At 53.9% G+C, this 26,781-nt stretch overlaps 3 protein-coding genes across 4 annotated transcripts in view; 1 reads left to right on the plus strand and 2 right to left on the minus strand.

Moving 5' to 3' along the window:
• Positions 1 to 1,104, plus strand: part of PTRH1 (peptidyl-tRNA hydrolase 1 homolog) — a gene marked incomplete at its 5' end in the record, with an annotated part of 1,597 nt that extends 493 nt beyond the window's left edge. Inside the window, 3 exons of the mRNA XM_014529306.1 lie at positions 236 to 335; positions 479 to 524; positions 623 to 1,104. Coding sequence (XP_014384792.1) covers positions 236 to 335; positions 479 to 524; positions 623 to 805 — 329 coding nt within the window. The remainder of the gene's footprint in view (positions 1 to 235; positions 336 to 478; positions 525 to 622) is intronic.
• CFAP157 (cilia and flagella associated protein 157) lies at positions 983 to 7,616 on the minus strand. Its single transcript, XM_005881452.2, has 9 exons — positions 6,905 to 7,616; positions 5,134 to 5,405; positions 4,298 to 4,451; positions 3,337 to 3,604; positions 2,586 to 2,716; positions 2,212 to 2,362; positions 1,700 to 1,857; positions 1,355 to 1,541; positions 983 to 1,070 (listed from the first exon to the last, which is right to left on the minus strand). Exons 1-9 carry the CDS (start codon positions 7,063 to 7,065, stop codon positions 999 to 1,001), a joined length of 1,554 nt encoding a protein of 517 aa, XP_005881514.1. The 5' UTR covers positions 7,066 to 7,616; the 3' UTR covers positions 983 to 998.
• Positions 7,617 to 10,325: 2,709 nt separating this feature from the next.
• Positions 10,326 to 26,781, minus strand: part of STXBP1 (syntaxin binding protein 1) — a 29,305-nt gene continuing 12,849 nt past the window's right edge. The window contains exons 12-20 of one of the 2 annotated variants that reach the window (XM_014529390.1): positions 25,445 to 25,510; positions 24,667 to 24,747; positions 23,077 to 23,215; positions 22,305 to 22,414; positions 20,723 to 20,824; positions 18,765 to 18,850; positions 18,024 to 18,178; positions 16,408 to 16,533; positions 10,326 to 12,237 (exon numbers count right to left, since the gene is read on the minus strand). In XM_014529390.1, coding sequence (XP_014384876.1) covers positions 16,424 to 16,533; positions 18,024 to 18,178; positions 18,765 to 18,850; positions 20,723 to 20,824; positions 22,305 to 22,414; positions 23,077 to 23,215; positions 24,667 to 24,747; positions 25,445 to 25,510 — 849 coding nt within the window. In that variant the 3' untranslated portion in view covers positions 10,326 to 12,237; positions 16,408 to 16,423. The remainder of the gene's footprint in view (positions 12,238 to 16,407; positions 16,534 to 18,023; positions 18,179 to 18,764; positions 18,851 to 20,722; positions 20,825 to 22,304; positions 22,415 to 23,076; positions 23,216 to 24,666; positions 24,748 to 25,444; positions 25,511 to 26,781) is intronic. The other variant, XM_005881457.2, reaches the window with a different exon arrangement.

Here is a 26,781-nt window from a genome sequence, read left to right on the forward strand (position 1 = left end):
GCGTGGCCCGGGCCGGTGAGTGGAGGGCACCGAGGGAGCCGGCCTGGAGGGCGGAGGGGCCAGAGGGGACTCGGGTCTGCGGCCACGGTTCCCCTCCGGAGTTCCAGTTGCCGCCTGGCCTCGGGGACTGTGGGAGCCTCCGTTTCTTTAAACTGTGGCCTCTCACGGGAGGTGGGAGTTGGGAAACGCCCCCGGGCAGATCAGCGGTAACGGGGCCACGCTTCCCTGTGCCAAGCGGAGCTGTTGGGCCTGACTGCCGAGGAGGTCTACCTGGTGCACGACGACCTGGACAAGCCCCTGGGGAAGCTGGCTCTGAAGCTGGGCGGAAGCGCCAGGTGAGGCCCCGAGCCCGTCGGGGTGGGACAGGAAGTTGGCCTCCCATTTGGAGTGGGGTGGGGGTGCTGACCACAGCTGAGCTGGGAGAGGGAAGGGGGCTGACCCAGGGAAGCACTGACTGCCCCTCTCCTATCCCTCGAAGGGGCCATAATGGAGTTCGTTCCTGCATTTGCTGCCTCAACTCCAACGTGAGTCCGCCCCCTTGGTCCTGCTCTGGGTCGGGTGGTTCGGCATGGGGTCCAGCACTCCTCACCAAAGCTGCCCGGGCCCCTCCGCTCCTCCACAGGCAATGCCACGGCTGCGAGTGGGCATCGGGCGCCCGACACACCCAGACGCCGTGCAGGCACACGTGCTGGGCTGCTTCTCCCCATCGGAGCAGGAACTGCTGCTTCCAGTGCTGGAGCGGGCCACAGACCTGCTCCTGGACCACATCCGTGAGCGGAGCCAGGGGCCCTTGTCAGGCACCTGACACCAGTGGCCACAGCGGCCTGCTCACCTACCATGCCCAGATACCCAGCCACGTCCACAGAGGTGCCACGCCAACCTGTGGTAGCCACTTTTTATAGAACTCTTCTCTGGACTACTCCAGGCTCCTGGGATTAAAAGGGACTGTGGCTGGATTGGTCCATTTTGGGGATGAGGGTTGGTCGTCTCTCTGTGTCTTACTTGGAAAACAGGGAAACTTCAGGAAGACTAAACTTTTTTATCTTTTTTGAAGTCTCCGAGGTTTGGATCTGTAAGATTAAAGATGCCTGCTCGGAAGCTGAAGCTTCCTCCGGGGGTTCCTACCCTCCTCCTGCCTGTGGAGGAGGGACCCAGCAAGCCCCCCTCCCAGGGGCTGTGTGGGCATGCCTTAGGCCACTGAGACCTTGTCACACCTTTCTTCAGCCCATTTCACAGATGGGGAAATGGAGGCTTAGAGAAGTCTGGCCACATCCCCAAGGCCACACAGCTGCAGTGTGACTGAGCCATGATCGCACCCAGGGCTGGCTGTCATCGAGGTCCCAGGCATTCTCACCTCAGTGCTGCTGAGTGCCTGGAATGATCTCATACGAGTGAAGTGTGAGAGCAGCCTGAGGTCCTCAGGGTTGGGTGAGAGGCGGACCTGTCGAGGCACCAGGCCCAGGTCTGCCAGCTGGGAGGTCGGGAGGTCGGACAGCCGTTGGAGCATTGACCCAGTCTTGGGTGGCGAGATGCTGGACTGGCTGCGGGGAGGCGGGTGGTGTCATCACCTCCATTTCAGAGATGAGGAGGCTGAGGTTCAGAAAGGCTTTGGGGAGCCTAAATTCTGGCCCAGGGTCTCTGAGACAGCCCTTGGCAAGTCCTATAGCTGCTGCTTCTGAGGTCACACAAGGTCACTCACCTGTCCGGGTGGCCATGATGTTGGTGGGGACCCATAATATTCGGGGGGCTTAGGACCACGGCCGAGCTGAGCATGGCCAGCAGCTGCCTCAGGATCTCCTTGCAGTGCAGCTGGAACACTATCTCATAGTTGCCGTCCTCTTCCTCTGGTTGCAGGTTCTGGTAGGAGTGGGGGTGGGCCCATGGGGACCAGGCCCATAGTGGCCCAACACCCACCTCTGGGAAACTCCAACCCCAGTGCCTGTTTTAAAAAGTGTTCCCTGGCTGTGGTGGGATATCCATTCTCCAAATGGGAAGACTGAGGCCCAAGGCCTTCCAGGGCCTCAGAGAAGGACTCCATTCAGTTTCTTCAAGACCTTGAGGGGATCTTTGAATTGCAGACTCAGAAAAGGGCAGACTTGCCAGGAGTCTCTCAGGGAAAAGTTGGGGCGTCTGGCCCTGGCTTGGCTTTCTCCGCGGGCCCAGTTACCTCTGGGCCGACCCCCCCCTCACTTTCACCCACTTGTTGGTCACCTGCAGAATGTTCTGTAGGAAGTTGGTGGTGTGGGCCAGGGTCGTCTCCAGGCTTGCCCGCACCTTCTGCTCTTTGGCCAGCTCATGCCGCAGCCGCTTCGCCTCGGTGTGCTGATGCTCCAGCTGCTGGTTCAGCTGGACTTTCTGGCTCCTGGCCGTGGGACCCGATGAGTCAGCCACCTCCCTACTCCAGGGTGTTGGGCCCTGCCATTGCTCGTTAGCCCACAGGGTCCCTCATCCAGCCCCGGGCCTCAGGCTGTTTGACAGGAAGCCTCGAGGCCCTTCTAGAGAGAGGAAGTCACTGGCCTGCGTCACGTGGCCATAAGGAGCCAGGCTCCTGCCTACTCCCACTGTCCGCCCACCGCGGGCCCCACCTCAGTGCCTCCTTCTCCTTCTGCAGCTGCAGGACTTTCTGCTCCAATTCGCTTCGCAGGAAGCGCAGCTTATCAGCCTCCACTCTGCCCTTCTGCTGCTTGTGGCACTTCTCAGTCAGCATGAGGATGATCTGTGGGTACGAGCAGGTGGCCATGCCCCAGACCCACTGTGGGTCCTTAGCCAGCCCCACACCCCCAGCTCTAGACTCAGCCAGGGCTCACCCCATTGCACAGAGAGGTCACATCCCTGAAGAGCAGCTGAGCAGAGCCCCCAGCTCTCTGGGAGTGGGTTCCACTTCAACAAGTTATAGGAGCTTTAAATCAAATAAAGAAAAATGAGCTGCCCTAGCTGGTTTGGCTCAGTGGATAGAGCATCGGCCTGCGGACTGAAGGGTCCCTGGTTCGATTCGGGTTAAGGGCACATGCCCGAGTTGCAGCTCGATCCCCAGTAGGGGGCGTGCAGGAGGCAGCCAATCAATGATTCTCATCATTGATGTTTCTCTCTCTCTTCCTCTCCCTTCCTCTCTGAAATCAATAAAAATATATTTAAGAAGAAAAAAAAATGAGCTGGGGCCAGCACCCTAGAGCCCCCACAAGTAGGGCTGGTCCCCTCACAGCTGGCTCCCTCCGGACTTGGCTCCAGGCCAGGTACACCCCTGCCAAGCGTGTGTTTGCCCTCAGGGCAGGGCCCCTAGGATTCCCTCCAGCTTTAGGTGCCAAACACCCTGTGCTGAGGGCCTGGCAGGCACACCTTTTGGTGGCTTCTGCTGTGCTTGGCCATGGCCTGCTTGGCGTTCTGCAGTAGCTCCAGCTCTTTGCACAGCTTGTCTTGGTTGCTCTTGAGCTGGTCATTCTCCCGCAGCAGCTGCACGCCATGCTGGGAGACCCTGGACAGCTGCAGGGTCACAGTGTTGTTCTCCAGGATGGCCTGCTTCGTTGTGTCCCACATCTGGCTAGTGGCCATCTTGTGGAAGTCAGTGGCCACCTGGTTCACACGCTGAATGATTTCCTTCTTCACTCTACTCGGGATGGGTGGGAATGAAGGGGGTCAGGCAGAGTGGGCACAGACCTCAGGCACCCCTATGTGGAGGTGCCCAGAGTGCCTAGGGCCACCTCTCTGCTCGTCCCTCCAGGAGGGGTGGGCTGTGGGCAGGAGGCTTCTCACTGTAGACCCTTTGTATCTTTTAAAAAATATATATATATTTTTTTTATTGATTTCAGAGAGGAAGGGAGAGGGAGAGAGAAACATGAGAAACATGAGAGAGAATCACTGATCGGATGCCTCCTGCACACCCCCTACTGGGAATTGAGCCCACAACCCAGGCATGTGCCTTTGACCGGAATCGAACCTGGGACCCTTCAGTCCACAGGCCGATGCTCTATCCACTGAGCCAACCTGCTGTGGCACCCTTTGTACCTTGAATTATGAACCAAATCAGTGGATTAGCTATGAAATAAATATGACTTAAGTCACAAAACATGGCAAAAGGAAGTTCAGGGATTCTCCGATGCCAGTGTGAGGACGAGCTGGGGAGCTTGGTTACTTTCTCACACCCTCCATAACCCTGCCGGGATCCCGGGGAGCTCAGGATGGGGAGTCAATGAGCTAGCACAGGCTCCCCAATCAGAATTCTGTGAGGCAAACAGAGGTCTGAGGACTGGGCTGCGCCTGCCCCCCACCCCATGAAGGCTCCCGCACGCGGCCTGCCCACCTGTCCCTGTCCAGCACCGACTTCTTCTCCAGGTTGTACATGTAGTCCTTGTATTCATACTCCTGCTTCTGCAGCTGGTCCTCCAGCAATGTGAACTTCTCCGAAAGCTCCTCTTTCTGCTGCCGGAACTCCTCCAGGGCTGCCAGCTTCCCCCCTGCCCCATCCCAGGGCACAAGCCTGGTGAGGGGCCTCCTGGGAGGGCAGGTCCCAGGGGCAGCAAGGGCCTGGAGCGATGCCCCTCCCTCCCCACTTCCTCTTGCCTGCCTTATGGTTCCTGATCCAGGAGGGCCAGACCCCTACCCCTACACCCAGTCCTGCCCACCTTTATTGCTTTAGTCTGGAAAGCTCTCTCTTCCCCTCCACTAATCTTATCAAGACTTGTTCAGGTTTCATCTCTGAGAAGCTGTCCTTGACACTCTCCTCCACTCCTGTCTCATGAAGGCAATGGTGACAACCACCACTCATTTGAACACCTTCTCTGGGCCAGGCATTCATGCTGTCATTAAGCCTCAAAACAACCCTTGCCACCTGGGTGACCTTGGCCAAGACACTTCACCTTCTTAAGGTGCTCCCTTACCTACAAATGGGGAGACAGCACTTCCTGCCTCACAGGATTGCTGGGACATTAACTATGGAAGATAATGAATGTGTGGGAAGCAGCACATCACTGTCGTTATTCAAGGCAGACATATCCCCATTTCCCAGGTGGGAAAGCAGGGTCAGAGAGAAGTGCTTGCCCGAGGCCATAGAGATAGCGGTAGAGCTAGGACTTGAGCCCACAGAGCCAGAGTCTGGGATTCCCTGTCTCCATGGCAGGTGCACCCAGGCCCCCTCACCAATGATGATGTTCTCCGTGGTGAGCTGGTCCTTGGTCTCCTGGAACTCATGGCGCACCTGGGCTAACTGGGCTTCAAAGGCGTCCTTCTCCATCTCCTTGGCCAGCTGCAGGCTTTGGAGCTGCTCATTGAGGTCGGCGATCTCATCCACCCGCTGGTTGAGCGTCCGCTTGAGGAAGGCCACAATCTCCTTCTTATTGCTGGCCAGCTGCTCATACTCCTGGCGGAATAGCTTCTCCTGCACAGCCAGCTCATCCCACTTGTGCTGGTACCTGAGGCGAGGGCGGGGCAGAGCTCCAGGGGTCTGGGCACGCCAGGCCTCTGCAACTGGGCCAACCTCCTCAAGACCCTCTCACAGATGGACATTTGAGGTTCCTCATGGTCAGAATCCAGCCTCATCTCCCCCTGACCTGCACTCATGACCATAGCCAGTGTCTGCTCAGTGCATTACCTTCATCACATCATTAGCATGTAAGTTCCCTGAGGGCAGAGCCTTTCTCTCTTGTGTTCACAGCTGTGTCCCCAACACCTAGGACTGTGCCTGATACATAGCAGGTACTCTGTGTATTTGCTGAATTCTCACAACAGCCCATAAGGAAGTGGGTATTATGATGATTATACCCACTTGACAGATGAGAAAATGGAGGCTCAGAGGGATAAAGAAACTCCTAGTAAGTGGCAAAACCAGAACTTGAACTCAAGTCAATCTGACCTCAAAGTCACGGCTCAACTACAACACTTAACTGCCCAAGTCGACCAGCTCTGTGCCCTCCCTAGCCTTTGCACCTGCTATCTTCCTTACCTTCATCCACTGAGTTAGCTACCTCCTCAGTGGAGCCTTCTTGGCTCTGAGCCATATTTGTGACCCTCTCTGGGGTGCCCTTTAGTAGGTTAGCCCTTGTCTCACTGGGCAGTCAAGACCTGACGTGTCTGTTTTCTCCACCTGGCCGACCTCTGACCTCCTTCACCATGATATTCTTGGGGCCTGGCAGAGGAGCTTAGCAAATAGTAAGCACCCAACACTGTCTCCCAAACGCATTTTCCCCAAATACATTCGATCCAGTGTCTCAGCTTGAAGGAAGCTCGTGAATTTTTAAGAGTGTCCTATGATTGATCTATTGGTTTCCTAGGGAATAATTGGTGAAGTTATTTGGAAAGATGTTTTACTTCATAATTAACCCAACCAACATCTTTTGAACGGCTACTGCATACAGGGCCCTGCAGGGTGCAGAACCGAATGACCTGCTTTGTGGAGCAAGGAAGCAGCCTGGTGGAGGGAAGTCAGGGGGCCAGAGCTCCCATTCTGCCCTCTCTGCCTCCCGAGGTGACTTCCCCTCCCTGAGCCTCAGACCTTCCGTCTGTGCAATAGGGATGCCATGAAGACCTCTCTCCTGGCTCTGTCTCAGGGACACAGTGAGCACAGCACAGGACCCACCTGGCACACATGAAGGAGTCAACGTTAGCTGTATCTGCAACATGTGGGGTTCTTGCTCATCACCAAAGGGTCTTTTAAGGGTGACCCTGAGACTGAGCCAGTGCATCCTAACTGGGAGGAAACTTGGTTTGAAAATAAGAAAAATGGCCAGGTGAACATGTCTTGGAAGAGTTAGACACACACACACACAGACACACAGACACACAGACACACAGACACACACACACACACACACACACAACACACACACCTACCATCCCCAGCTGAGCCTGCACAGTGGCCAGCTCTGGGCAGAGCTTCTGACCCAGCAGGACCAGCCTCTATGCGCCCACCCACCGGGCCAGCCTGTCCTCCAGGTCTCGGATCTGGATGTGGTAGAACTCCCGTAACTCCTCGGCTAAAACCGTATCGATGGCCATGTTGGGCTCCTTCTTGGCACCTTTCTTCTTGGCCTCGAGCTCCTTGGCCCCCTTCTTTGCCTTCTTTTTGGGAGCCATGGCTGGTAGCCACTGCTACCTCACGACTCCTTTAAAAGACCAGGTGGTTGCTAAGGAAGTTGGTCTCATACATAGCAACAAACTGAAGGAATGAAACAAGGCTTAAAGGGGCCCTGCCCTATTTTGGGCAAGGCGGGCCCTGGAGAATGGTCTCCACCTCCAAGGCTGACAGCACCTCCATAGAGGCTCTAGGTTGGGGTTTCCTAGGCCCTGGTGTCTCCAGACCAGGATGCCAGGCCCTCAGGGCACTCTTGGGCTCTGGAGACCCCTTCTCCCCCAGGTGGCAATAAGTGATGTAGAAATATTACAGTGGTTCTGAGCCCTCGAAGTCACTACCCTGCCCCTTGGTGCTGATCAGAGGGGACATCTGCCCCAGAGCTCCTCAGGACCAGAAGAAGCTGGTCACCAGGCCCCAGGCCAAGAAACCCCTCCCCTGAGGCCTGAGACCGGCTTAATTCTTTGGTGATGCAGCTACAAAGCAGAATCCTCCTCTTGGTTCACCCAAAGCAGGTGGGGAGGCGCTACGGTAAGGATAGGTATTTTCGTGAGCATCGACCTAGGAAGCGGGAGGTCACGGTTCGATTCCGGTCGGGCCAGATGCCTGGGTTGTGGGCTCGATCTCCGGTGTGGGGCACAGAAGGCAGCTGATTAATGATTCTTTCTCATCATTGATGTTTCTAGCTCTCCCTCTCCCTTCCTTTCTGAAATCAATAAAAAAAATATATTTTTAAAAAAGAAATAGATGTTTCATATAGGAGGCTCCCATACGGGGTCCCAGGACGTCCCTGTCCAGAGGCTGGCTCAGTTTTCCACCCGGCTCGGGGAAAGTGCCCCTTTGTCCCACGCTGACCCCGGCAAATAAAGCTGTACTCTGTAGCTTTGCCTTGGGTGGCAGCATCCTGGGCTGGGGGGAGGGGGAGAAGAGGGCACGGTAGGTGTCCAGCTGGCTGATGCCCTGGCTGGCCCCTCATGCCCCATCTCCTCCCCTCTCCCGGAGACCATGCCCGTAGGCCTGTGGTATTCACCCAGTGCTTGTGGCCCAGGCACTCCTGAGACAGGGGCAGTCCTCTTCCTCCCTGTTGTCCTAGGGCTTGGCACTTAGCAAGAGGTGAAATAGTCCCTCCTGGAAGTCCAAAGGCTAGACAAGGTGAAGCTCTATTACTGCAGCCTTAGGGGTTGGTTTGAGTGGCTGGATCCTTGTGGTGGGTGCCAGGGGATAGGGAGGTTCAGAAACAGGGAGGTGGGTGTTTACTTTTGGCAATGAGGCAGGTTGGAGCAGTGGTTGGTTAAAGGTGGGCTTGAGTTTGTCTGCCCTGGACTGCAAACAGGGCAATACAGGTCCCAGAGGGGAGAGAGGCCTGACCCAGTGCCCAAAACTTGGGGCCAGCAGAGGGACTGGCCCTCTAGCCTAAAGCCATGGCCATCCCCCCAGCTGGAGATTGCTGCCTCACTGACCTGGGAGGCTCCCCCACAGAGCCCCGCCCAGGCAAAGGATCCCCATGGTGCCTGAATCCCCAGCTGCCTTCTTCCTCCTCATGCCTCCCGGGTTGCTGCCCTTTTACCTGAGGCCCATCTCAGGGGTAGTTCTGAATCCCCAGGCTGATGGGCTGCCTAGAGCCCACAGAAGGTATCAGCTCTTGGGCCTGTCCTTCCTCCTGGGGGTCAGGGCCAGGTTTATAAAAGCAGCTGCAGTCACACAGCAAGTGACCAGCTGGACTTTCTGGCCAGACTTCTGGGTGGTGGGGGTGGGGAAGGGAATGCTACAGGTTGAAGGATACTCCTTTCTGGAGTTTGCCTGGAGAGTCTCTAGTCATCACCTTTCCCAGTGACACCATCTCATTGCTGCTTCTTAACCTGTGTCCACACTGGGGACTGGTGGTGGTGGGCCCAGAGCCTCCTGACTTTGTGATCTGGGTCTTCTGAGAGGAGCAGGTGCAGTGCACACAGCCCAGTAGGTGGCAGCATCAGTCCAAGGCAGTGGTTGGTGGGCTGGGGAACTGCCACCTCTGGAAGGCTGTGGAGGGAAGGAAGCCTAGGACCAATGGCGATGGCAGGGAGGGGTGGGGCAGGCATCATTAAACATACCTGACATCTTGCCAACCTCTATGGAACACATGACATAAGAGAGATTTGATCATCCAGGGTGTGTGTGTGTGTGTGTGTGTGTGTGTGATACAGTACTACCGCCCACTAGTGTGAGCTCATGAGGACCCAGTCTGCCTTGTTTGTGGCTGCATTCCTAGAGCCTAGGATGGAAGTTGGCACACAGTAGGCACTCATAAACATCTGCTTACTGTCAGACCACACGTGGAGGGGATTCCCGAATGGCATAGTAAGGAGCTCGATCCACCTTCCCTTCAGCAAGACAAGTTAATTGAACATTTAAAAAAAAGAAACAATTATTTAAAGTGTCTGGAAATTGTTCTAAGGGTGTACAGAAAATGGGAAAACATTCATTTAAGAAACTCTGCCCACTGGTGTGGCTCAATGGTTGAGCATCCACCTATGAATCAGAAGGTCATGGTTCAATTCCCAGCCAGGACACATGCCTGGGTTGCGGGCTCAGTCCCCAGTTGGGGATGTGCAGGAGGCAGCCAATTGATGATTCTCTCTCAACATTGATGTTTCTATCTCTATCTTCCTCTCCCTTCCTCTCTAAAATGAATATTTTTTTTAATTAAAAAAAGAAAATCTAAGTTTCCACACAGGCAGTAGAATGAGAAAGTGCTGAAAGAAAAAAACAGTCAACCAAGAATTCTATATCCAGCAAAATTATCCTTCAGCTCAGCATTACTCTTCCACAGGCACCACTCACAGGAGGGGACAAAGTTCCTCATCAAGGTCATGTGGATTTGAGCCAAGCCTGCTTGATGCCAAGGTCTGTGCTCCTAGTCACTGCCATTCTGCCTCCCAGGAACAAAAGCCTGGTGTCACACCAACATGGCTGTACAGGCACCTGAGCAGGGTCTGGCGGAGACCTCCAGCCTGCAGGCCCTGAGATGGAGACATTCTAGACACAGAGAAATAGGGCGATGGAAGGACCATATCATCTACAGGTAGCTTGCTGTTGCGGCTAGGGGCCAAGACAAGCTTCACGGATTGTCCCCAAATGTGCAACAGCTACAGATCTTAATGCAAGTAACGGAGACCTGGATCCAGGAGACTCCAAGCCGTGGTTGGGGTGGCTGGACTCCTCTGCCATGGACCATTGCAGAAGCCTTCCTTTCCACTTCCCACAGTGAAACCAGCCCAGAGTCACCTTGGACACCATGAGTGGGCGCCAAATTATTCATTTATTAGACTCAAGTACTTTAGTACAGAACAGTACAGAGATGATACATGTTTGTGCTTCAATACTTTCAAACACTGAGATTCTGATAATTTCAAGGTAAACAAGTTTCAAGACAGACTAGATTTTTAAAATATCCTTTTGATAAATTATGTTTCTATAAATAACAGAGAAAGGAAAACCAACATGTTCAACAAACAAGGTCCTGAAGCATGAGCATTGGTCACAGGGAGGGGACAAAACAAGCAGTAACAGTAAGAAACCAACCAATGCAAGTACCTACAGCTCTGTCCTAAGGAAATAAGATGTCTTAAGGGGAGAGGGGAGACAGACCTGCAAACTAATCTGAGTGCAAAGGGGAGAGAGGTTTCCAAGCCGTGAGGAGAGGACACCACAGGCATCTACCGGGCGGGCGAGGGACATGTTCTGAAAGGAGAGCGGGCGAGTTAAACTAGCACACACCACGTTTGCAACGACATCACGAGACAGGAATATACACGCGGTCTGCAGGAGTAAAAGGGTGGCGGGGGCTGGACAGGGGACATTTTTGTGACTTCCACTGTCATTATATTTCATGACAACAGCAGCAGAACAAACGGTGTGCTCACTCCCAGGAACGAGAACTGCTGAGTCTTGAGGATGACGAGACATCCTGCCTGCATTTGCTTCTTTAAGTTTTGCATTAGAGCTAAGTTTTATACAGCTAGGTTTTTATACAGGGAATAAAATGATCATTTTCTCTACAAGCACAACAACATATGACCCCGCACTACAAAAAATAAAATATCAGGAAGTATCTTCCACTGAGGGTCATCTGAGTGGGCAACGGTCTGTATACATCCCTTGGGCTATGATCCCAGCCATTGGACGTCTTAGGGGACGGGCCCTCTCTACAGGGAAGGCCCTCTGATAGCGTCCTGCAGAGCCCACTCTGTTCTAGTCCCTTCCTGACCCCTGAGCTCTCCCAGGCTGACTCCACTAAGAAAGAGCTTCTCTGGTCAAAAGATCAGGCCTAACCCCTTCTCCAGGAGACCAAGGTCTCCAGGGGGAGCTTGCTCCTTACTGGTTTGGGCAGTGACTTAGACCACAGAGCGACTTCCCTCAGGGTCACAGCGCTGTGGATGCAGCCAGGGAGGGCACGGTGACAAGCTGAACACCAGCCCCCACCCACAGCCACAGCACTGGGGATATGGGCCACTGAGGAAAGCAAAGAGGTGGGTTCCAGCTCCAGCCTCCGAGATGCCACCTGGGCCTCCCTGCCCAGCCTACCTGATGAGAGCAGGCCCTGGCGCGTGGGAACTGGAGTGGACAGAGAGAGCCTCAGTTTGAAATACTCCCGGAACAGACATCTGAGTCCCAATAAGAACAGAAACAACCCAGACAAGTTCTTAAAAACACTCAAGCATCCGCCTTCCCACACTCAGGCAATCTGCACATGTCGCACCAGGTTATGTACAAGGTCACGGAATCATAACGAATGGGGAGGAGGTGTCCATTCATCTGAACAGTCCCAGAACTTCTCCAGCAGCGCGCCACTTACACACGAACCTCTCCTCTCAGGGCACATATAGAAGACAGTCTTTTAAAAAAACACAATGCATTATTTTCTTTTGTTTCAAAGAGAAGAGGGCATCATTAAACACGAGAACGCAGCGGCAACAGCACCGACTAGGGCGTGCAGAGCTGGGAGGCAGGGAGGGACAGAGGGTCAGCAAAGGAACCACTGCGGGCAGCAGGCAGCGGCAGGGCTGCGGAGCACGGGGGGGGGGGGTTCACTTTTTGGAGGGGCAGCTTATTGTTTTAAGTGCTTATTTCTTCATCTGTTTTATTCAGTTTCTTCAGCGTGTCCAGCAGTTTTTGTGGGGTGAGAATCTGCGTGGATCCTGAGGGAGGCAGAGAAGACAGTGAGCTCGCCGGCTCTCGTTCAGGACGCTTTCTCCTTCCCTGCTCCTCGAGGTTCCCAGACCTGCACCCATTCCCCCGCCCAACCCTGGTGTGGTCAGTGGAGGCAGGGAGGGGGTTGGGGATTGGGCTTTGGGGCCAAGTCACATTTGGGGCTGGGAGACATTTGGGGACTGGGGATAAACAAAACATCCTCTGGTTACCCTAGCTGGCTTGGCTCAGTGGATAGAGCGTCAGCCTGCGGACTGAAGGGTCACGGGTTCAATTCCGGTCAAGGGCATATGCCTTGGTGGTGGGCTCGATCCCCAGTGGGGGGCATGCAGGAGGCAGCTGATCAATGATTCTCTCTCATCATTGATGTTTCTATCTCTCTCTCCCTCTCCCTTCCTCTCTGAAATCAATAAAAATATATATATTTTAAAAAAATCCTCTGGCTCAGGCATGGTCCCAGGCCTCCCCCTCAGGGCTCAGCGCCATCTGCAGGACATGAGGCAGCTGCATTTTGAACTCAAGGTGAAGCAGGGAGAGGAATTCCAAACCACATGGCAGGGAAAGGTTGGGAATGGGGCGGGGGCTATGCGGGGGCCTGTGTGTGGAAAGAATGGTGCCTGGTAGGGAGGCAGTTGGTGGGCAGAACACCCTGGGGGAAGCCACTGACCTCTGGGAGCAGATGCTTGGAACTGCCGTGGTGGGCGGGACCTCAGGTGTGAAAGGGAGAGGGCGGGGACCTGAGGCCTTACCTTATAGAGACCGTGCATTGTAAGAGATTAGAAATGCTTGCAAAAATTTAAGCTAATGGAATTAGGTATAACTTCTACCACAAAATAATAAATAAATAAAAGTAAATGAAGTCCTTTTCATAAGGAGAGAGATCTAGTAAGTGCAGTGAAAAAAGATGCATGGATCGTGTGGTTTAGACATGGACATACTCAAACAGAACAGAAGTGGCTGGTGTGTGAGCATGAGGCCTGCACGCATGCAGCAGTGGCCGTCAAAGAAAGATCCTGGTGGGAGAGAAGAACCGAACAAAAGAGACCTGTACTTGAAAATGTGCCTCCCTGGAGATGCGGGTGCAGGCATGGCCTTCATGGGACGAGGGGAGCAGAAACCTCAGGATGCCAGATCCCCGCCCCGAGCGCGGGCAGGCACAGAAGGCTCAGGCTGGCTTGCTGGGCGGGATCCCACACACCAGGGTCCCTGTGCCTCTGACCACTACTTGCTCAGCTGACCCGTGACAGCTGGAGCTGCAGGCCTTGGACCTTCCTGGTCAGTCAAACCAGCAGCAAACTCGTAAAGCCTTCTCTGGTGTGAAGGGTTCCTCCCGACGCCCCATTCCCTGCAGTGCAAGTCTCAGGCACCCGTCACTGCTCAGAGCAGCTACTGCCATCGTGCTGAGTGATGCTCAGGCTGCAGGCCCCAGGCCCCAGCTCTAAAGCCGACTCATTATCCTGCACACTGAGGTTCCTCTGCAAACGTGACAGAGGCTTCAGCAGCATGTCCCCCGGAGTACACATTTCTGTGACTCTACCCATCTTACGAGTCCTAAAGAAAGTCAAAGACTGTCTACAAATGGGGAAGCAGGACTTAAATGTTACAAATTCCTAACAGTGAACAGCTGTGAGAATGAGGGCTTTCCAATTTCAATCCACACGGACTGTGTGTCTACACCCTGAAAGACAGCCCTGTGCTCTGGGTGCAGGGTTAGCTCAAGGGCATCCTAGGTTGAGACAACAGCAGCACAATCGTTCCAGAGAAAACCATCCCTAACACCCCTCCAGGCCATCCACTGACTCCAGGAAGTACAGAGGCTGATCAAGCTAGAGGAAAAGTCAAAAGTCCCAAAGTGCTCCCCCTGCCCTTGCTTCCTTGCAAATTCAGGATTTGGGGGAGGCCAAAAAGAGGTTAAGGAATCCATCACGCTCTAGAATTTTCTGATATTATCTGATCACTGACTATCTGGTGTTCCCAGTCTTTGACTGAAAGAAGAAAACCCAGGACCAAGAGTATTGGGCAACTAGAGAGGCCTGTAGGACTCTGTGCCAGGCACGGTGCTGGGCCCTCGCTCACTGGTCTCTTTAAAGGACACAGAGCAGCTGAGTGCCCATTCTTGCCACCCAGTCATCTGTATTGCTTTAATACTTGGTTAGGCTTTCCACCACCACAAATATTGCTAATTGAGTGGGGTGGGTTTAAACCACAATTTGCAAATGTTCTCTTTGAACTCACAGGTAGCTGACCACATAGGCCCTTTAGAACAGCAAGCGGGTCCCACTGCTCTGAGGGTCCCTCTAAGTCTACATAACTGGAAGGTTGAGAAATGTGAATGGGGTTTCCAAGAACAGAGTCATCCAAAAGACTGAGCGCTGTGGGCAGACACAGATGTCTGCTGGGACAAAACCCTTCTTTCACTGGCTGGGTGCTCAGTTGGTTAGAGCATCATTCTGCTATGACAAGGTTACAGGTTCTACCCCCAGTCAGGGCACATACAAGAATCAACTGATGAATGCATAAGTGGAGCAACAAATCCATCTCTCTCTCTCTCTCTCTCTCTCTCTCTCTCTCTCTGTCTGTCTCAAAATCAATTCAAAAAACACACCTTGCAGTAAATGCCATCCACCCACCTGCCACCTGCACACAGAACTAGAAGCTCTGATTCTGATTACCCACCTCCCAAAATGCTTCGAAACAATGACTGTTTATTCAGTGCCCACAGGTTTGGCTTCCCTTGGGAAGGAGCCTGGGCAGAATGGGAGGTACTCAGGCCATAGCCAGCCCCAGTGTCCTGGCTCATAGCCCCCTGCTATTTCTCACCTTCATATCAACCTTCCAGGTTTCCTAGCCAAGGTGCTGATGGCTTTCCCCTGAGGTCAACAGGGAGCCGGGAATGGGTAGGGCTGCATGGCTTGAGTCACCAATCTGAGGAGGAGCCTTGGGACCCTATGGTCCAGCCTCCCTGAGGTCCATACACTGTGGCCCAGGAAGTGGGAATGACCTAGTCATAGGTCCTCGTGGCAGAGCTGGGGCCGGAGTCCAGGCCTCCCCACTGCTCAAGGTGACTCACATTCTGAAGACTCACTGGGCCACGGCTCAGCCCAGGGGGAGGGGACATTTTCAGGGCCCATGTCAATGGAGTCTATGAAGCCAGGTACACAAACTGTGGCCTCATCACAGAACGGGCAGCGAAGCTAAGGCCTGAGTAACGTTCCAGTGGAGTTCTGGATCAGTCTGCCATTTAAACGCATCAGAGGAGGTTCCCAGCACGTAGGGAGAACGGAAGGAGAGAGGAGGGGATGAGGACAAGAACAAAATCTGGATAATCTACTGAACAGAAGCGGGTTCCTGGGTGACAGAGCAGGTGCAGTGCGGTGGGAGAGCGATTTCTACCCAAAGGCTCTCAGCACGAGAGGCTTCAGTGGGTGGGGAGGGTGATTACTCAACTCTCGGAAGGATCACAGGAGGTTAAAATGAAAGCAGTTACTGAAAGAGCAAATGGCTAATAAGTGCCCTTTCCCCAGAGGAACATGAGACAGGAGCTCTTCCCGTGGCTGCGGGAGCTCACCAAGTACATGGTGGTCCGTGACCCCTTGTTCTCCGGGCTAAGTGCTGTCCGGGAAAGCGGCACTTACATGTCTCACTACCACTGACTCGGAGTCTACTCTGATGCTCTCCGCAGAGCCTCCCCCACAACCGGGCACCCAGGGGTGTCCCTGGGAAGCCTGCTGGCCTCATGCTCAGGTTCCCACCCCACGCCCCAACCTGGACAAGGTGCTCTCTTCCTGGTGCCCACAAACGCATCCCTGAGCACCAGGCGTGGGCGCGACCCTCTGGCATCCCTCAACCCCGCTGGAGGGCTGCTCACAGCATTATTCCCATTCTCAGGTTAAAACCCCGGGGGCTGTGCTGTGGGCTGAGCAGCAGGGGACCCAGGGCAGGAGAGAGCCCACGGGCCGGCCCGGAGGCTCCGTGGCCAGTGGGTGAAGGCAGCATCGGACACATTTTCAATCGGTGTTAAGAACTGCAAGCATTTTCTTGTTAAAGGAAAATCAAATAAATAATAAACTAAAAACAGAAAAAATAAAAAGAGTGACGGAATAATCAAAGAAAGCCCTTCAGAGAGGAAGAGTTTCTTTTCTGTGATAAGCTGCTTTTACTTTGTTTCTTTGGCTCTCACTCCATTGTTGGAGCCTGATCCTCAAAAGATACCCTAGAGGACTCCCTGAAGTCGGGGTGTCTCAGGTCCATGAGAAATTTGGTGGGAGTAAGAATGTGAGTAGAACCTGCGGGAGAACAGAGGCCAGCTGACTGCTTGAACAAAGGTACGGAACAGGAACATGCCAACTTAGGCCTACGTTTTATGCAGCCAGTGAGATATGAGAAAGCAAGACACGCGCACGCGCACGCACACAGGCACGCACACAGGCACACGCACTGCAAGGATGGCTGGCATGCACAAAAGCAGGTGAGGCCACACAGCGGACATCAGCTGTCTGAGCGAGACCCCTCCAAAAATCTGTGGGTCACTTCATCTCCCCAGGTTATAATATACCACCTCCCAATGGGGAACCTCAGGTCAGGGCCAAAGCTGAAGATGGAGATTTACCCCCAAGCCCGGCTCTGACAGCTTCTGCCCAGGAAAACTGTGTTTGAGCTAAGAATTATCCAACACACGCATGCAACACATATGCAAGCAGGGAGCAGAGAGCTTCATCTCGGGGGCCTACGTAACGAACGGGAAGGAACAATACAGGGAGAAATGGCGACCAGACGGGGGAGCTCCAGGGAGCGGGGACGGGAGGAAGAATGTCTAATCTCCCCCCTGAATGGTGCTTCTGGGTCCATCTTGAGACACCAGGGACACCTCGTGACTGGTGTGTAGAACCTGCTCCTCTGAGAGCCTGGGGGGCACCGTGACTTGGCCACTCCAAAGGAGAGGCACGAAGCTGACTCGTCTTGTCGAGTAAGGGGAGAGGGCAGGACCCGGCCAGGTAGTATGTGCCGGTAGCCTCTTGCCAATTACTGTCAAGAGGCATCCGGGCAAGTGCCACTCCATTTTGTTAAGGGAAAAGAGGGACTGAGGAAAACGTGGAGAAAGCAAGATTTTTCTCAGCTCCCTCTTTCTCTTCCAACCCTAGAACTGTGGGCGTGCCTACACGCATGATAAGGAGAAACACCGCCCGCTGCGTTAAGTCAGCTCCTGTGAGTTGCTTCCTTTCTTCTGGAAAACCATCAGGAAATCGCAGACAGGGTGTGAGAGACCGGGAAGCAGTAGGGCCGAGGGGAACCCTGGGCAGAGGCCAGCACGCCTCGGGCAGTATCTGCTCACACGCGTGTCTGGTCTGTCCCTCTGACGGAGAGGTAAGGGGGGTCAGAGTTTACCTCCTTTTTACCGAGCACCTCGGTGTGAGGCCCAATGCCAGGACACGGACAAGTCCCACCTTAGGTCTAGTTTGGGCTGTAAGTGGGTGTTCTTAACCTGTTTGGTTGGATAAGGAGATGGCAGCCTGGAGAGGTGGGGCGCATGCCCAGGCGACCCACAGGCAGGGGCAGAGCAGAAAGTGGGCCTGGGCTGCTGGAGTCTGTGTCAGGCCCCTCCCACCACACGCAGACACGAGGAACCTCGCCCCTTAGCTTTTGCCGACCATGAACAGCTCTAGAGATGACGGTTGGCAGGGGCAGTGGAGTTGAGGACAGAATGAAACACCAAAGCATGGAATGGAGCCCAGTGCGGAGAAGCAGCCCCCTCCCCCTGGGAAACAGGCCCACTCACCTATCAGCACTTCCCACTTGCCGTTGGCCTGGGTCACCTCGTAGGCGCAGCGCATCTCGCTCAGGCTCACGCCTCCCAGGATGAAGATGATGAGGCGGGGACCACTGCGGTACTCGCCCGGGGCCTTGTTCTTATGCCAGTGCCCATAGCGGGCGCTGAGGGGGGCAGGGGAGAGATTAATAGTGTTCACCCGCACTCAAGTACCTGTACTTCATACCTGCGTGACGCGTTTACATGTTTGTCCGTACACAGTGACACAGAGAAGCTGCGTAGTGAGTGTTGTGAATGAATCGCAGTGGGGCCGGGAGCAGAACTGCTACGAGCGCCCTGCTGCCACCTGTCAGTCTCTTAGAAACATGTAGGCAGCAGCCAGGTTCAGGTCGGCTTTACTGTTTGACATGCTAAGTTCAACAGCTCCGCCGGCGTGCTATTCGTCCAGGAGTCTACCCCCGGGGGTACACGTTCCTAGCCGTGAATGGGCACTCTGCTTGCAGTGAGCAGGAACAGCAGAGCCAAAGGAACAGCAAATGTGCACAGATGCCTCCCTGGGCCAGGGCCTCCTGCACTGAGAGGAAGGGCCTTGTGGGCGGGTGGCACTGTCAGGGCCGGCCTGCACCTGGCTGCGATGAGCACAGCGGGAGGGGCTCACGGCCACGTGGTATCACAACGGGACTGCTGTGCAGCTGACAGGCCACCAGGGCCAGTCCCCTCGCTGCCGCCTGCCTGCTCGGGGCGTCTCACCTGACGGCAGTGGTGCTGAAGGAGGCAGAGGAGCGGGTAGAGATGTAAGGGTAGTGCTTGGTATCGAGCTTGTCCTCAATGGTGTCCTGGAAAGAAAAGAGACTGATGTTGCCCAGCCTGTGTGGCTCAGTGGTTGTGTGTCGACCCATAAACCAGGAGGTCATGGTTTGTTTCGGGTCAGGGCACATGCCTGGGTTGTGGGCTCAATCCCCAGTGTGGGGCGTGCAAGAGGCAGCCGAGCAATGATTCTCTCTTATCACCGATGTTTCTATCTCTCTCCCCTCTCTCCCTCTCTGAAATCAATACAAATATATAAAAAGAAAAGAGACCGATGTTAGGTCTGCCACCTGCTAGAAAAGGGCTGACGGAAGCCAGGTGAGAATTCAAACAAGTCACTTAGTGAAAACCATGCCAGGTTTGCAGCATCCAGACCCCTCCCTGCTCCCGCTGCTGCTGCCACTGCCCAGGGCAGTGCCTGTGTGGAGAGGATGCTCCAGAAGCAGCCGACGTGCTGAGATTAGTCTGTAGGTCTGTTCATTAAGAGAAATTTTTAAAAATTGCATTGATTTTTCTTGCTTCGCTTCCAATGAATTCTTTTTTCTCCCTCTTTTACATTCTATGTGAGACTGTGCTGTATCCTGTCCCATAAATTCCTGACACCATCAGTCTTGTAGACACTAGGCACAGGCAGTCTCTCAGGCAGGAGAAAGCCTTCCACCCTCAGTTGCCCAAGGGGCTAATTATCTGGTGGGTGGATCCCAGCTCCCCACCTCCTGCTGCCTAGAAACCTACACTCCCCCTACCAGTTACCATGCAAAGCATACACATCTCCCTGGGGGTCCGGGAAGGAGGGGCAGAAAAGGGAGCAGAGAACAAAGGAGGGATGAGACAGGGGCTGGCTTTATCTCTGCAGCAAGCCAACAATTGTCTTTGGTTTCTAGATGTCTCATGTTCACCCAGCCTTTTGGTTGTGAGTTTTAAAAACAGGAAGCTGACTCACTGTATATATTTAAAATACATTTATTTTAACGTACAATTCAGTACGAACACCTGCTCTGCTATGAGTCAACAAAGGGATCCTGAGCAAGTCTCTTCATTCTCGGACCCCAGTCCCATCTGCCTGTCAAGTGAGGAATTGGACAGATTAGCTCTAATTCCACCCCCAACATCTAGCAGGTGGGATTCCACGCAGGCTTCCCTGACCTACAAGAAGAGATGGGAAGGACAGGCACCTAACAAACGTGAAACACCTACTATGCACAAAGCATGGGGCCAGAGGACGCAGCAGTTGAGGGCATAGAACTAAGGTATAAAAAGATGAGCCAAACACCAACCGGCATACGTGCTCAAATAACCCCCCTAACATAGGCTCCTGGAGTCCAGGCGGCCTCTGTGGGGCGGGTTAGCCAGGTGGGGTGGTGGGTGGCACAGTGAGAGGGGATGGGGACTTTGAAGGAAGAGGCTTCAGGAAGCGGGAAGGAGAGCGAGAACATTCCAGACAAGGGGTGGGTTTGAACAGAAGAGTAGAAGCAGAAATATCCTTGGCACGGTCTCTGGTTAGCATGGAGGACTGAGGGATGGGATAAGTGGGAGAAAGGGGGCAGGCTGGGCTCACATTCCAGAGGCCCACCCACACCTCAGTATGGAACTCGCTACTCATGGGACCTTTTGGTGCTGTGATCTGTTGGGTTCCTCTGGGTGCGGTACCACTGAGGGGTCTCTGCCTCCTGCTGCCTAGAAATCACGTGGTCTTGGGACCTGCGCCTGGCCGTCTGTTGGGCCTGCTCTTCACCAGCCCCAGGACAAGACGTGCTATGAGGCCTGAGAGAGCTCCGGAAGCCAGTCCTTCGGGTGTCACTGCCCCCTGCTAGGGGGTGAAGCTGGAAGCATCAGGCCTTTATGTGAAGAGCCCTGGGCCTGGCGTCAGTCTCCACCCCTCCCCCCACCACATCACTGACCTCCATGATGTCTTTAATAATCGGGGTCCATCGTGACAGCTGGTAGGTCTGCTCGCTGATGCGCTCCTTCCGTTCTGGCTTGCTCCTGCGACGCAACGTAGACTGAATGCAAACGTAAAGATTAGACTGTCAGGCCACATGGACCCAGGACCCCTGCTGGCCTCTGGAAACCCTCTCCCAAGGCCTCCTTCCAGAACGGCAGCACGGCAAACTCTAACGAGTGGGAGTGTTTTCCCTGGAAAAGCCAAAAATATGCCCTTCTAGGAACTGGAGCAAAGTTGGTTCTTTCTTTTCTTTTTGTTTTTTTTTAATATTTTATTTTTTTATTCTTATTTTTTTGTTAGTCCTCACCTGAGGATATTTTTCCATTGATTTTTAGGGAGAGTGGAGGAGAGAGGGAAAGACAAAGAGAAACATCGATGTGAGAGAAACACATCGATTGGTTGCCTCCTGTACCAGGGCCTAGGCCGGGGAGGAGCCTGCAATCAAGGTACGTGCCCTTGACCTGAATCAAACCTGGGAACTTTTGGTCCACAGGCTGACACTCTATCCGCTTAGCCACACTGGCTAGGGCTTATTTTTTAATATTTTAAATTGATTTCTAGAGAGAGGAAGGAAGAGGGAGAGAGAGGAGAAACATTGATGTGAGAGCAAAACATTTATTAGTTGCCTCCTGTGTGCCCCATACCAGGGATCAAGCCTGCATATGCCTTGAATGAAAATCGAAGTGGCAACCTTCTGGTGCACGGGACAATGCCCAACCAACTGAGCCACACCAGCCAGGGCCAAAGGTGGCTCTTTAAAGTCATGGCAAATGCAGGTCAAATTAAAAAAAAAAAATCCAGGTAGTTAAAAAAAAATAGTTTGCTGTCGACTGACACCAGGAGAAAACACTACTTTGGGTATGGCTTACTCTTTGATTTTGTTTCAACAGCACAGGATGTACTGAAGGAACCGTCTCCATTCTCACTGTGGTCCCTCTTGTGAACATGGGTCTAAAAATGCCAGTTACAGGCCTCTGGTCTGGTGGCTCCAGAACAGCATCTGCAGCTCCAGCTTGGTCAGCACTGTGGCAGACTGACCGCCACAGGAGGAACCCCCACCGGGTCCCTGCCTGGAGGCTCCTAGCGGGGTGCTGTGAAGAGTGCTCAGGACTCTTCCTCATCCTGGGCCCCCACCCCCAGCCTCTCCTAGAGCCCACTGTGGGCTGGGCCTCCCGGACAAGCTGCCCTGACTTGGTCCTGGACCAGTGGCAGTGTTGATTCTCATGGAAGAAGCTGCGTCTAGTGTCCAAAGGCAGAGCCAGGCCGACCTGCAGGCGCGGCTCCTGCTGTGGGCTGGTCCACAATACGGCTCAGCTTTGGCGCTGTGCTCCACGCCTGCCTGTGCACATCGCGGCTCCTGGCGCTAACCCTGTTACTCATCTCAGCATCTTTATTTCTCTGATTTTACCTGCTCTCTCTTTCTCAGTGTTGAGTGTGTGCCTCATAAGCTGCCTAAGTAAGTTAGGGGAGAAGAGAAAAGACCCACCGGCTTCCCTACTGCCCCCCCCGCACCCCCCCCTCCAAAGGCTGGCCCTTACGTCGGTGACGATGGGCACGCCCAGGTGCGCCATGTTGGTGATGATCTCGCTGTCCTCCGGGGGGATCTGGGCGTGCTGGATCAGTTTGTTCAGGTTTTCCTCAGTGATGCCTGAGAGAGCAAAACCCGTCACCACACCCGCCACTGCACAGTGCACACTCAGAGGCCCAGCCCACCGCCTGGCGGGAGGGGGACAGTGCCCCTTCTCCTCAGCATGGGTGGAAGTTAACCTGCTCATTGCAGCAACTTTACCGTAAGGCGAGGACAAGATCAGGACTCCTGTTCCACGCTAACCACCCATCCCGGGCTGCAGCCATCGGCAATTGCCCCTCAGGGTCTATGTTTCCCTCGTCTCCTGCTCCTCAGCCACCCCTGCCCCCTGGGCCCACATCAAGGTCAACATGGACAGGAGTCTCTGTGCCCATCTTTTTGCACAATGGACACATGTGGGCAACTATGATGGGGTAAAAATCAGTTATTTAAAGGCACAGACTACAAGTGTGGTGCGAGTTCAAGGTGTCTGGCAGACACGCTCCCTGCTTTAAGGGCCCCCCCACTGGCCCTAGGTCCTCGGCTGTGAGTCCCAGACCACGGGTTAACCCTAGAACTACTGGGGGCACAGCCGCCAGTGGAAACTGATTTGTCTGCGTTACATTTCCCCAAACGTAAAGAGCCCCTGGGATCTTCCTGTCAAATACCCTTCCACTCCTTTGACACCACTCTTCCGCCTGCTTGGTCCCCCCAGCTGCCCTCCTCGAGCCCACCACTCCTACCATTCTTGAGAAAGATGTAGAGGAGGATGATGCGGATTTTGTCGTAAGTGCTGACATTTGCGTCCAGCAGAATGGGGACGATGGCTCTCATGGGGTCCTTGATCTTCTCGCCTTCAGCATCCGTGCCCATGGCCAGGTCCTGCAGAAACACGCCACGTTGGCCCCACTTCTGGTGACAGTCTGGGTAGACGGTAACTATTGAGAAACTGCGGGTCCGTAATGTCTGGGATTGTGGCTGGGTTGGGGACGGTCCTGAGCAGGTACTTCCACTCTCACGACGCCAGCTAGCACCCGGATAACTAGCACCGCTTTCTAGACCATCCAGGTTTCACTTTCGATGATTTGCCACCTTGTTTACAGGTCACTGTTCCCTTCCGGAGGTGCCAGTGAACCTGTGCCAGCCTCAGGGGAAGCTTCGAGCCAGGGCAGCAGGCTCAGCCCATCAAGAACTATTGGTCCTGTTGTGGCTGCAACTTCCTCTGTGGTTCCCTTTTTTCCCTCAAGATCCCAGGAGTTCATAACAATTATGACCTCAAGTTCATGGCCTCTTCCCAGTCTGGGTGGGAGGAAGGCAGGGCACCTCTCCTAGGCCCCTTCACCTCTCAGTCCCACCACCAGCCTCACGGATGTTTGTTCAGCAGGACCTGATTCTAACACTTTCCAAAAGGCAAATTAAATGTAACTAGTTCACCAAATACTACTGCGCACTCTGCAACAACTTAACTTCCGAGGGCTGATCCCGACTGCGTTGTTACTGATGCAGAGATAACCCACCCTCTGGCGGTGAAGGCCTTTTGGAGAGGACGCCTTGTCTGCCAAGATCCCCTGGGAAACGGACGGGTTTAGCCGGGCTGCGTCCATTCGAAGAGAGGCAATGAATCGGGGCAGGTCTCTCAAACCTAAGCTGAGCCCATCCTATCAAACCAGAAGATGTAATCTCAGCATCTCACTGAGAACTTGAGCTGTTTTTACTGTGAAGAGGGGCCTTCTGCTGAGGCCTCAGGATGGCTGAGTGCTCTCTCCCCCCCGAGAAGCTGCCCCTGGCAGGGTCATGTTATCACAATGGAAGAACTGAGTGCCAGCTTACTGACCCCACACCACACCACACTCCCAGAAGTCATGGCAGCATGGCATTTCCCTTTGCAGATGAGGAAAATACAGAGAGAAATGGGCACAGCAAACAAATCCGTGACAGAGACACAACTAAAATCCCAAACTCTGACTGTATAGGCCTAACTGCGATCAGTGAGGCGGGGGCGAATTCCCCACTTGCTACTGCACTACCCGAGGCCTCCGAAGCTGCCGTGGCTGCAGCAGGAGGAAATGCATTCGGATCTAAACTCAGCCGGCCCCGCCTGTAGGGCTCAGAAACTTTGGAAAGCCAGACATGCAAAATCCACACGGCATGGCCTTCCAGACCATCCAGTCCCTACCCTTGAGAGTGTGCGGCACTGGCTCGCGAGGTGAGACCACACGATCCCGTAGGTTTTCCCATCTCTACTTCCTATGATTCTGCAGGATGTTCAAGGTCAGAGGTTAAACTTCTGCTGGGTACGTGGTCATGGCAGGAAGAGAAGGAAAGGGTCCTACCTGCTCCACCCGGCAGAGCTTGTCCACGGTGCCTTGGTAATGCTTCATGCAGTCCTCGGCAAGATGCAGGTGGGTGGAATACTAGGAAAAAGCAGTTTGTGATCAAGAATTACTCACTGATATGTGTGCCACCCACCTATGATGCATAAACACTGGGCCAGACACCAAGGAATCACCAGCCTCATGCAGGCCGCACACAACCACCGCAAGGCAGGGCATTATGTGTCAAGAGAGAGGGACAACCACACTCAAAGGGTCAACAGGAAGGAGGAATCCTTCGTGGGTGGGATGGGGTGGGATGATGGCTGCACAACGTGCCCACAAATTCTTCGACATTACTCCCTCCAGGAGGAGGAGCTAAGCTCCCCCCTCCTCGAGTGTGGGCTGGATTTAGTGACTCGCTTCTAAGGAACAGTGCGGAGGAAGCGATGTGTGATGTCCCGCATCAGGACCGGGAGGGCAGGTGACTTCTTTCCAGCTCTCTCTCCCGGGTCACTCACTCCGGGGAAGCCAGCTGCCATGTTGTGATGACACTCAGGCAGCCCCGTGGCGAGGTTGATGGAAGAGGAATAGGAAGAATAAAGAGAAAAAGATGAAGAGGAGAAAAGTCCTAGGAAAGAAGCTGTCTACCCCGGCCTCCCATTTTTGTCTAGTAAGAATGGAAGATGACTGAAGATCCGTGGATGTCAATGAACCAGTCAGTGTGCTAGGACTCTGAGACGCCTTTCTGAAGCTCATTACACTCACGATCCCACTCGGTCACGTTGGATCGCCATACCTTGCTGAGCTCTTTCTGGTACTGGGGCATTTTCTTCAGCATCTGGGACAGGTCCCGCATGGTGGTCTGTAAGGAAAGGAAAGCAGACGGTCTCACGCCCGTGGCCCTGACCTAGGAGGCTGAGCAAGTGTGGTGGGCGCAGGACAGGACAGCAACCAGCACCGAAGCCCCTAGTGTGTTCTGTAACTCTCAAAAGGAATCCATTACACACAAGATCATGTGTGTTCAGACTGCCAAGCTTCTGCTCAAATAATTATTGACCCAAATAGCATGACTGTCTTATGGGTGGAGAGCTGAACTCCGGGGCCCAGCAGTTATGTTTTATTTGTTGGAGTAGACAGTTACTGAGAGCATAACTCTTGCCAGGAAAGAACACATTTTTGTCCATCCACTGCCTCTCTGCACCCCCAGCTTAAGCTCTCTTGGCATCACGTTCATGTTGAAAGGCTGCAGCTGAGTAGACAGGGGGCAGTAGGGAGAAGGTGAAAAGGCTGGAATCTGCATCCTGACAGGTGAAAGGGGTCTGCTTACCCTCTAACTGTGCGACCCACCTAATCCCGCTCACTTATCCAACAAGAATTTATTGAATTACTACTACATTCCAGACACTTTTAGGTGCTGGACATACAAGTACTTTTGCCTTGAAGAGCTCACGTTTGGCGGGGCCTGTCCCGTTGAGTGGCCTGGCTCTCTCTGAGGGTGTCAGTGTGGTGCACAGAGCAGAGGCACATCACCAGTCTGGGGAGGAGCAGGGAAGGTTCCTGCTCCTCCCCCAGAAACAATACCCGACCTGGCTGGTGTGGCTCAGTGGATAGAGTGTGTCACATTCACCAAGAGATCACCAGTTCAATTCCCAGTCAGGGCACATACCCAGGTTGCAGGTTCAATCCCCAGTAGGGGGGCATGTAGGAGGCAGTCGATCAATGTTTCTCTCTCACTGATGTTTCTCTCTCTCCCTCTTTCTCAAAAAATCAATAAAAACATTTTATTTTATTTTTAAAAATATATTTTATTGATTTTTCAGAGAGGAAGGGAGAGGGACAGAGAGTTAGAAACATCAATGAGAGAGAAACATCTATCAGCTGCCTCCTGCACACCCCCTACTGGGGATGTGCCCACAATCAAGGTACATGCCCTTGACTGGAATCGAACCCAGGACCCCTCAGTCCGCAGGCCGACGCTCTATCTACTGAGCCAAATCGGTTAGGACTAAAAACATTTTAAAAACAAAAAAAAACACGACACCTGAGCAAAGGACTGGGATTTCACAAGGCAAGGCCCAGACAAGGAGCTCAGGTGTGGCTGGAGGAAGGCGGTGGGAAAAGAAGGAGGGAGAC

This window comes from Myotis brandtii, unplaced genomic scaffold (genome assembly GCF_000412655.1).
Source record: "Myotis brandtii unplaced genomic scaffold, ASM41265v1 scaffold68, whole genome shotgun sequence".
NCBI classification, from domain to species: Eukaryota; Metazoa; Chordata; class Mammalia; order Chiroptera; family Vespertilionidae; genus Myotis; species Myotis brandtii.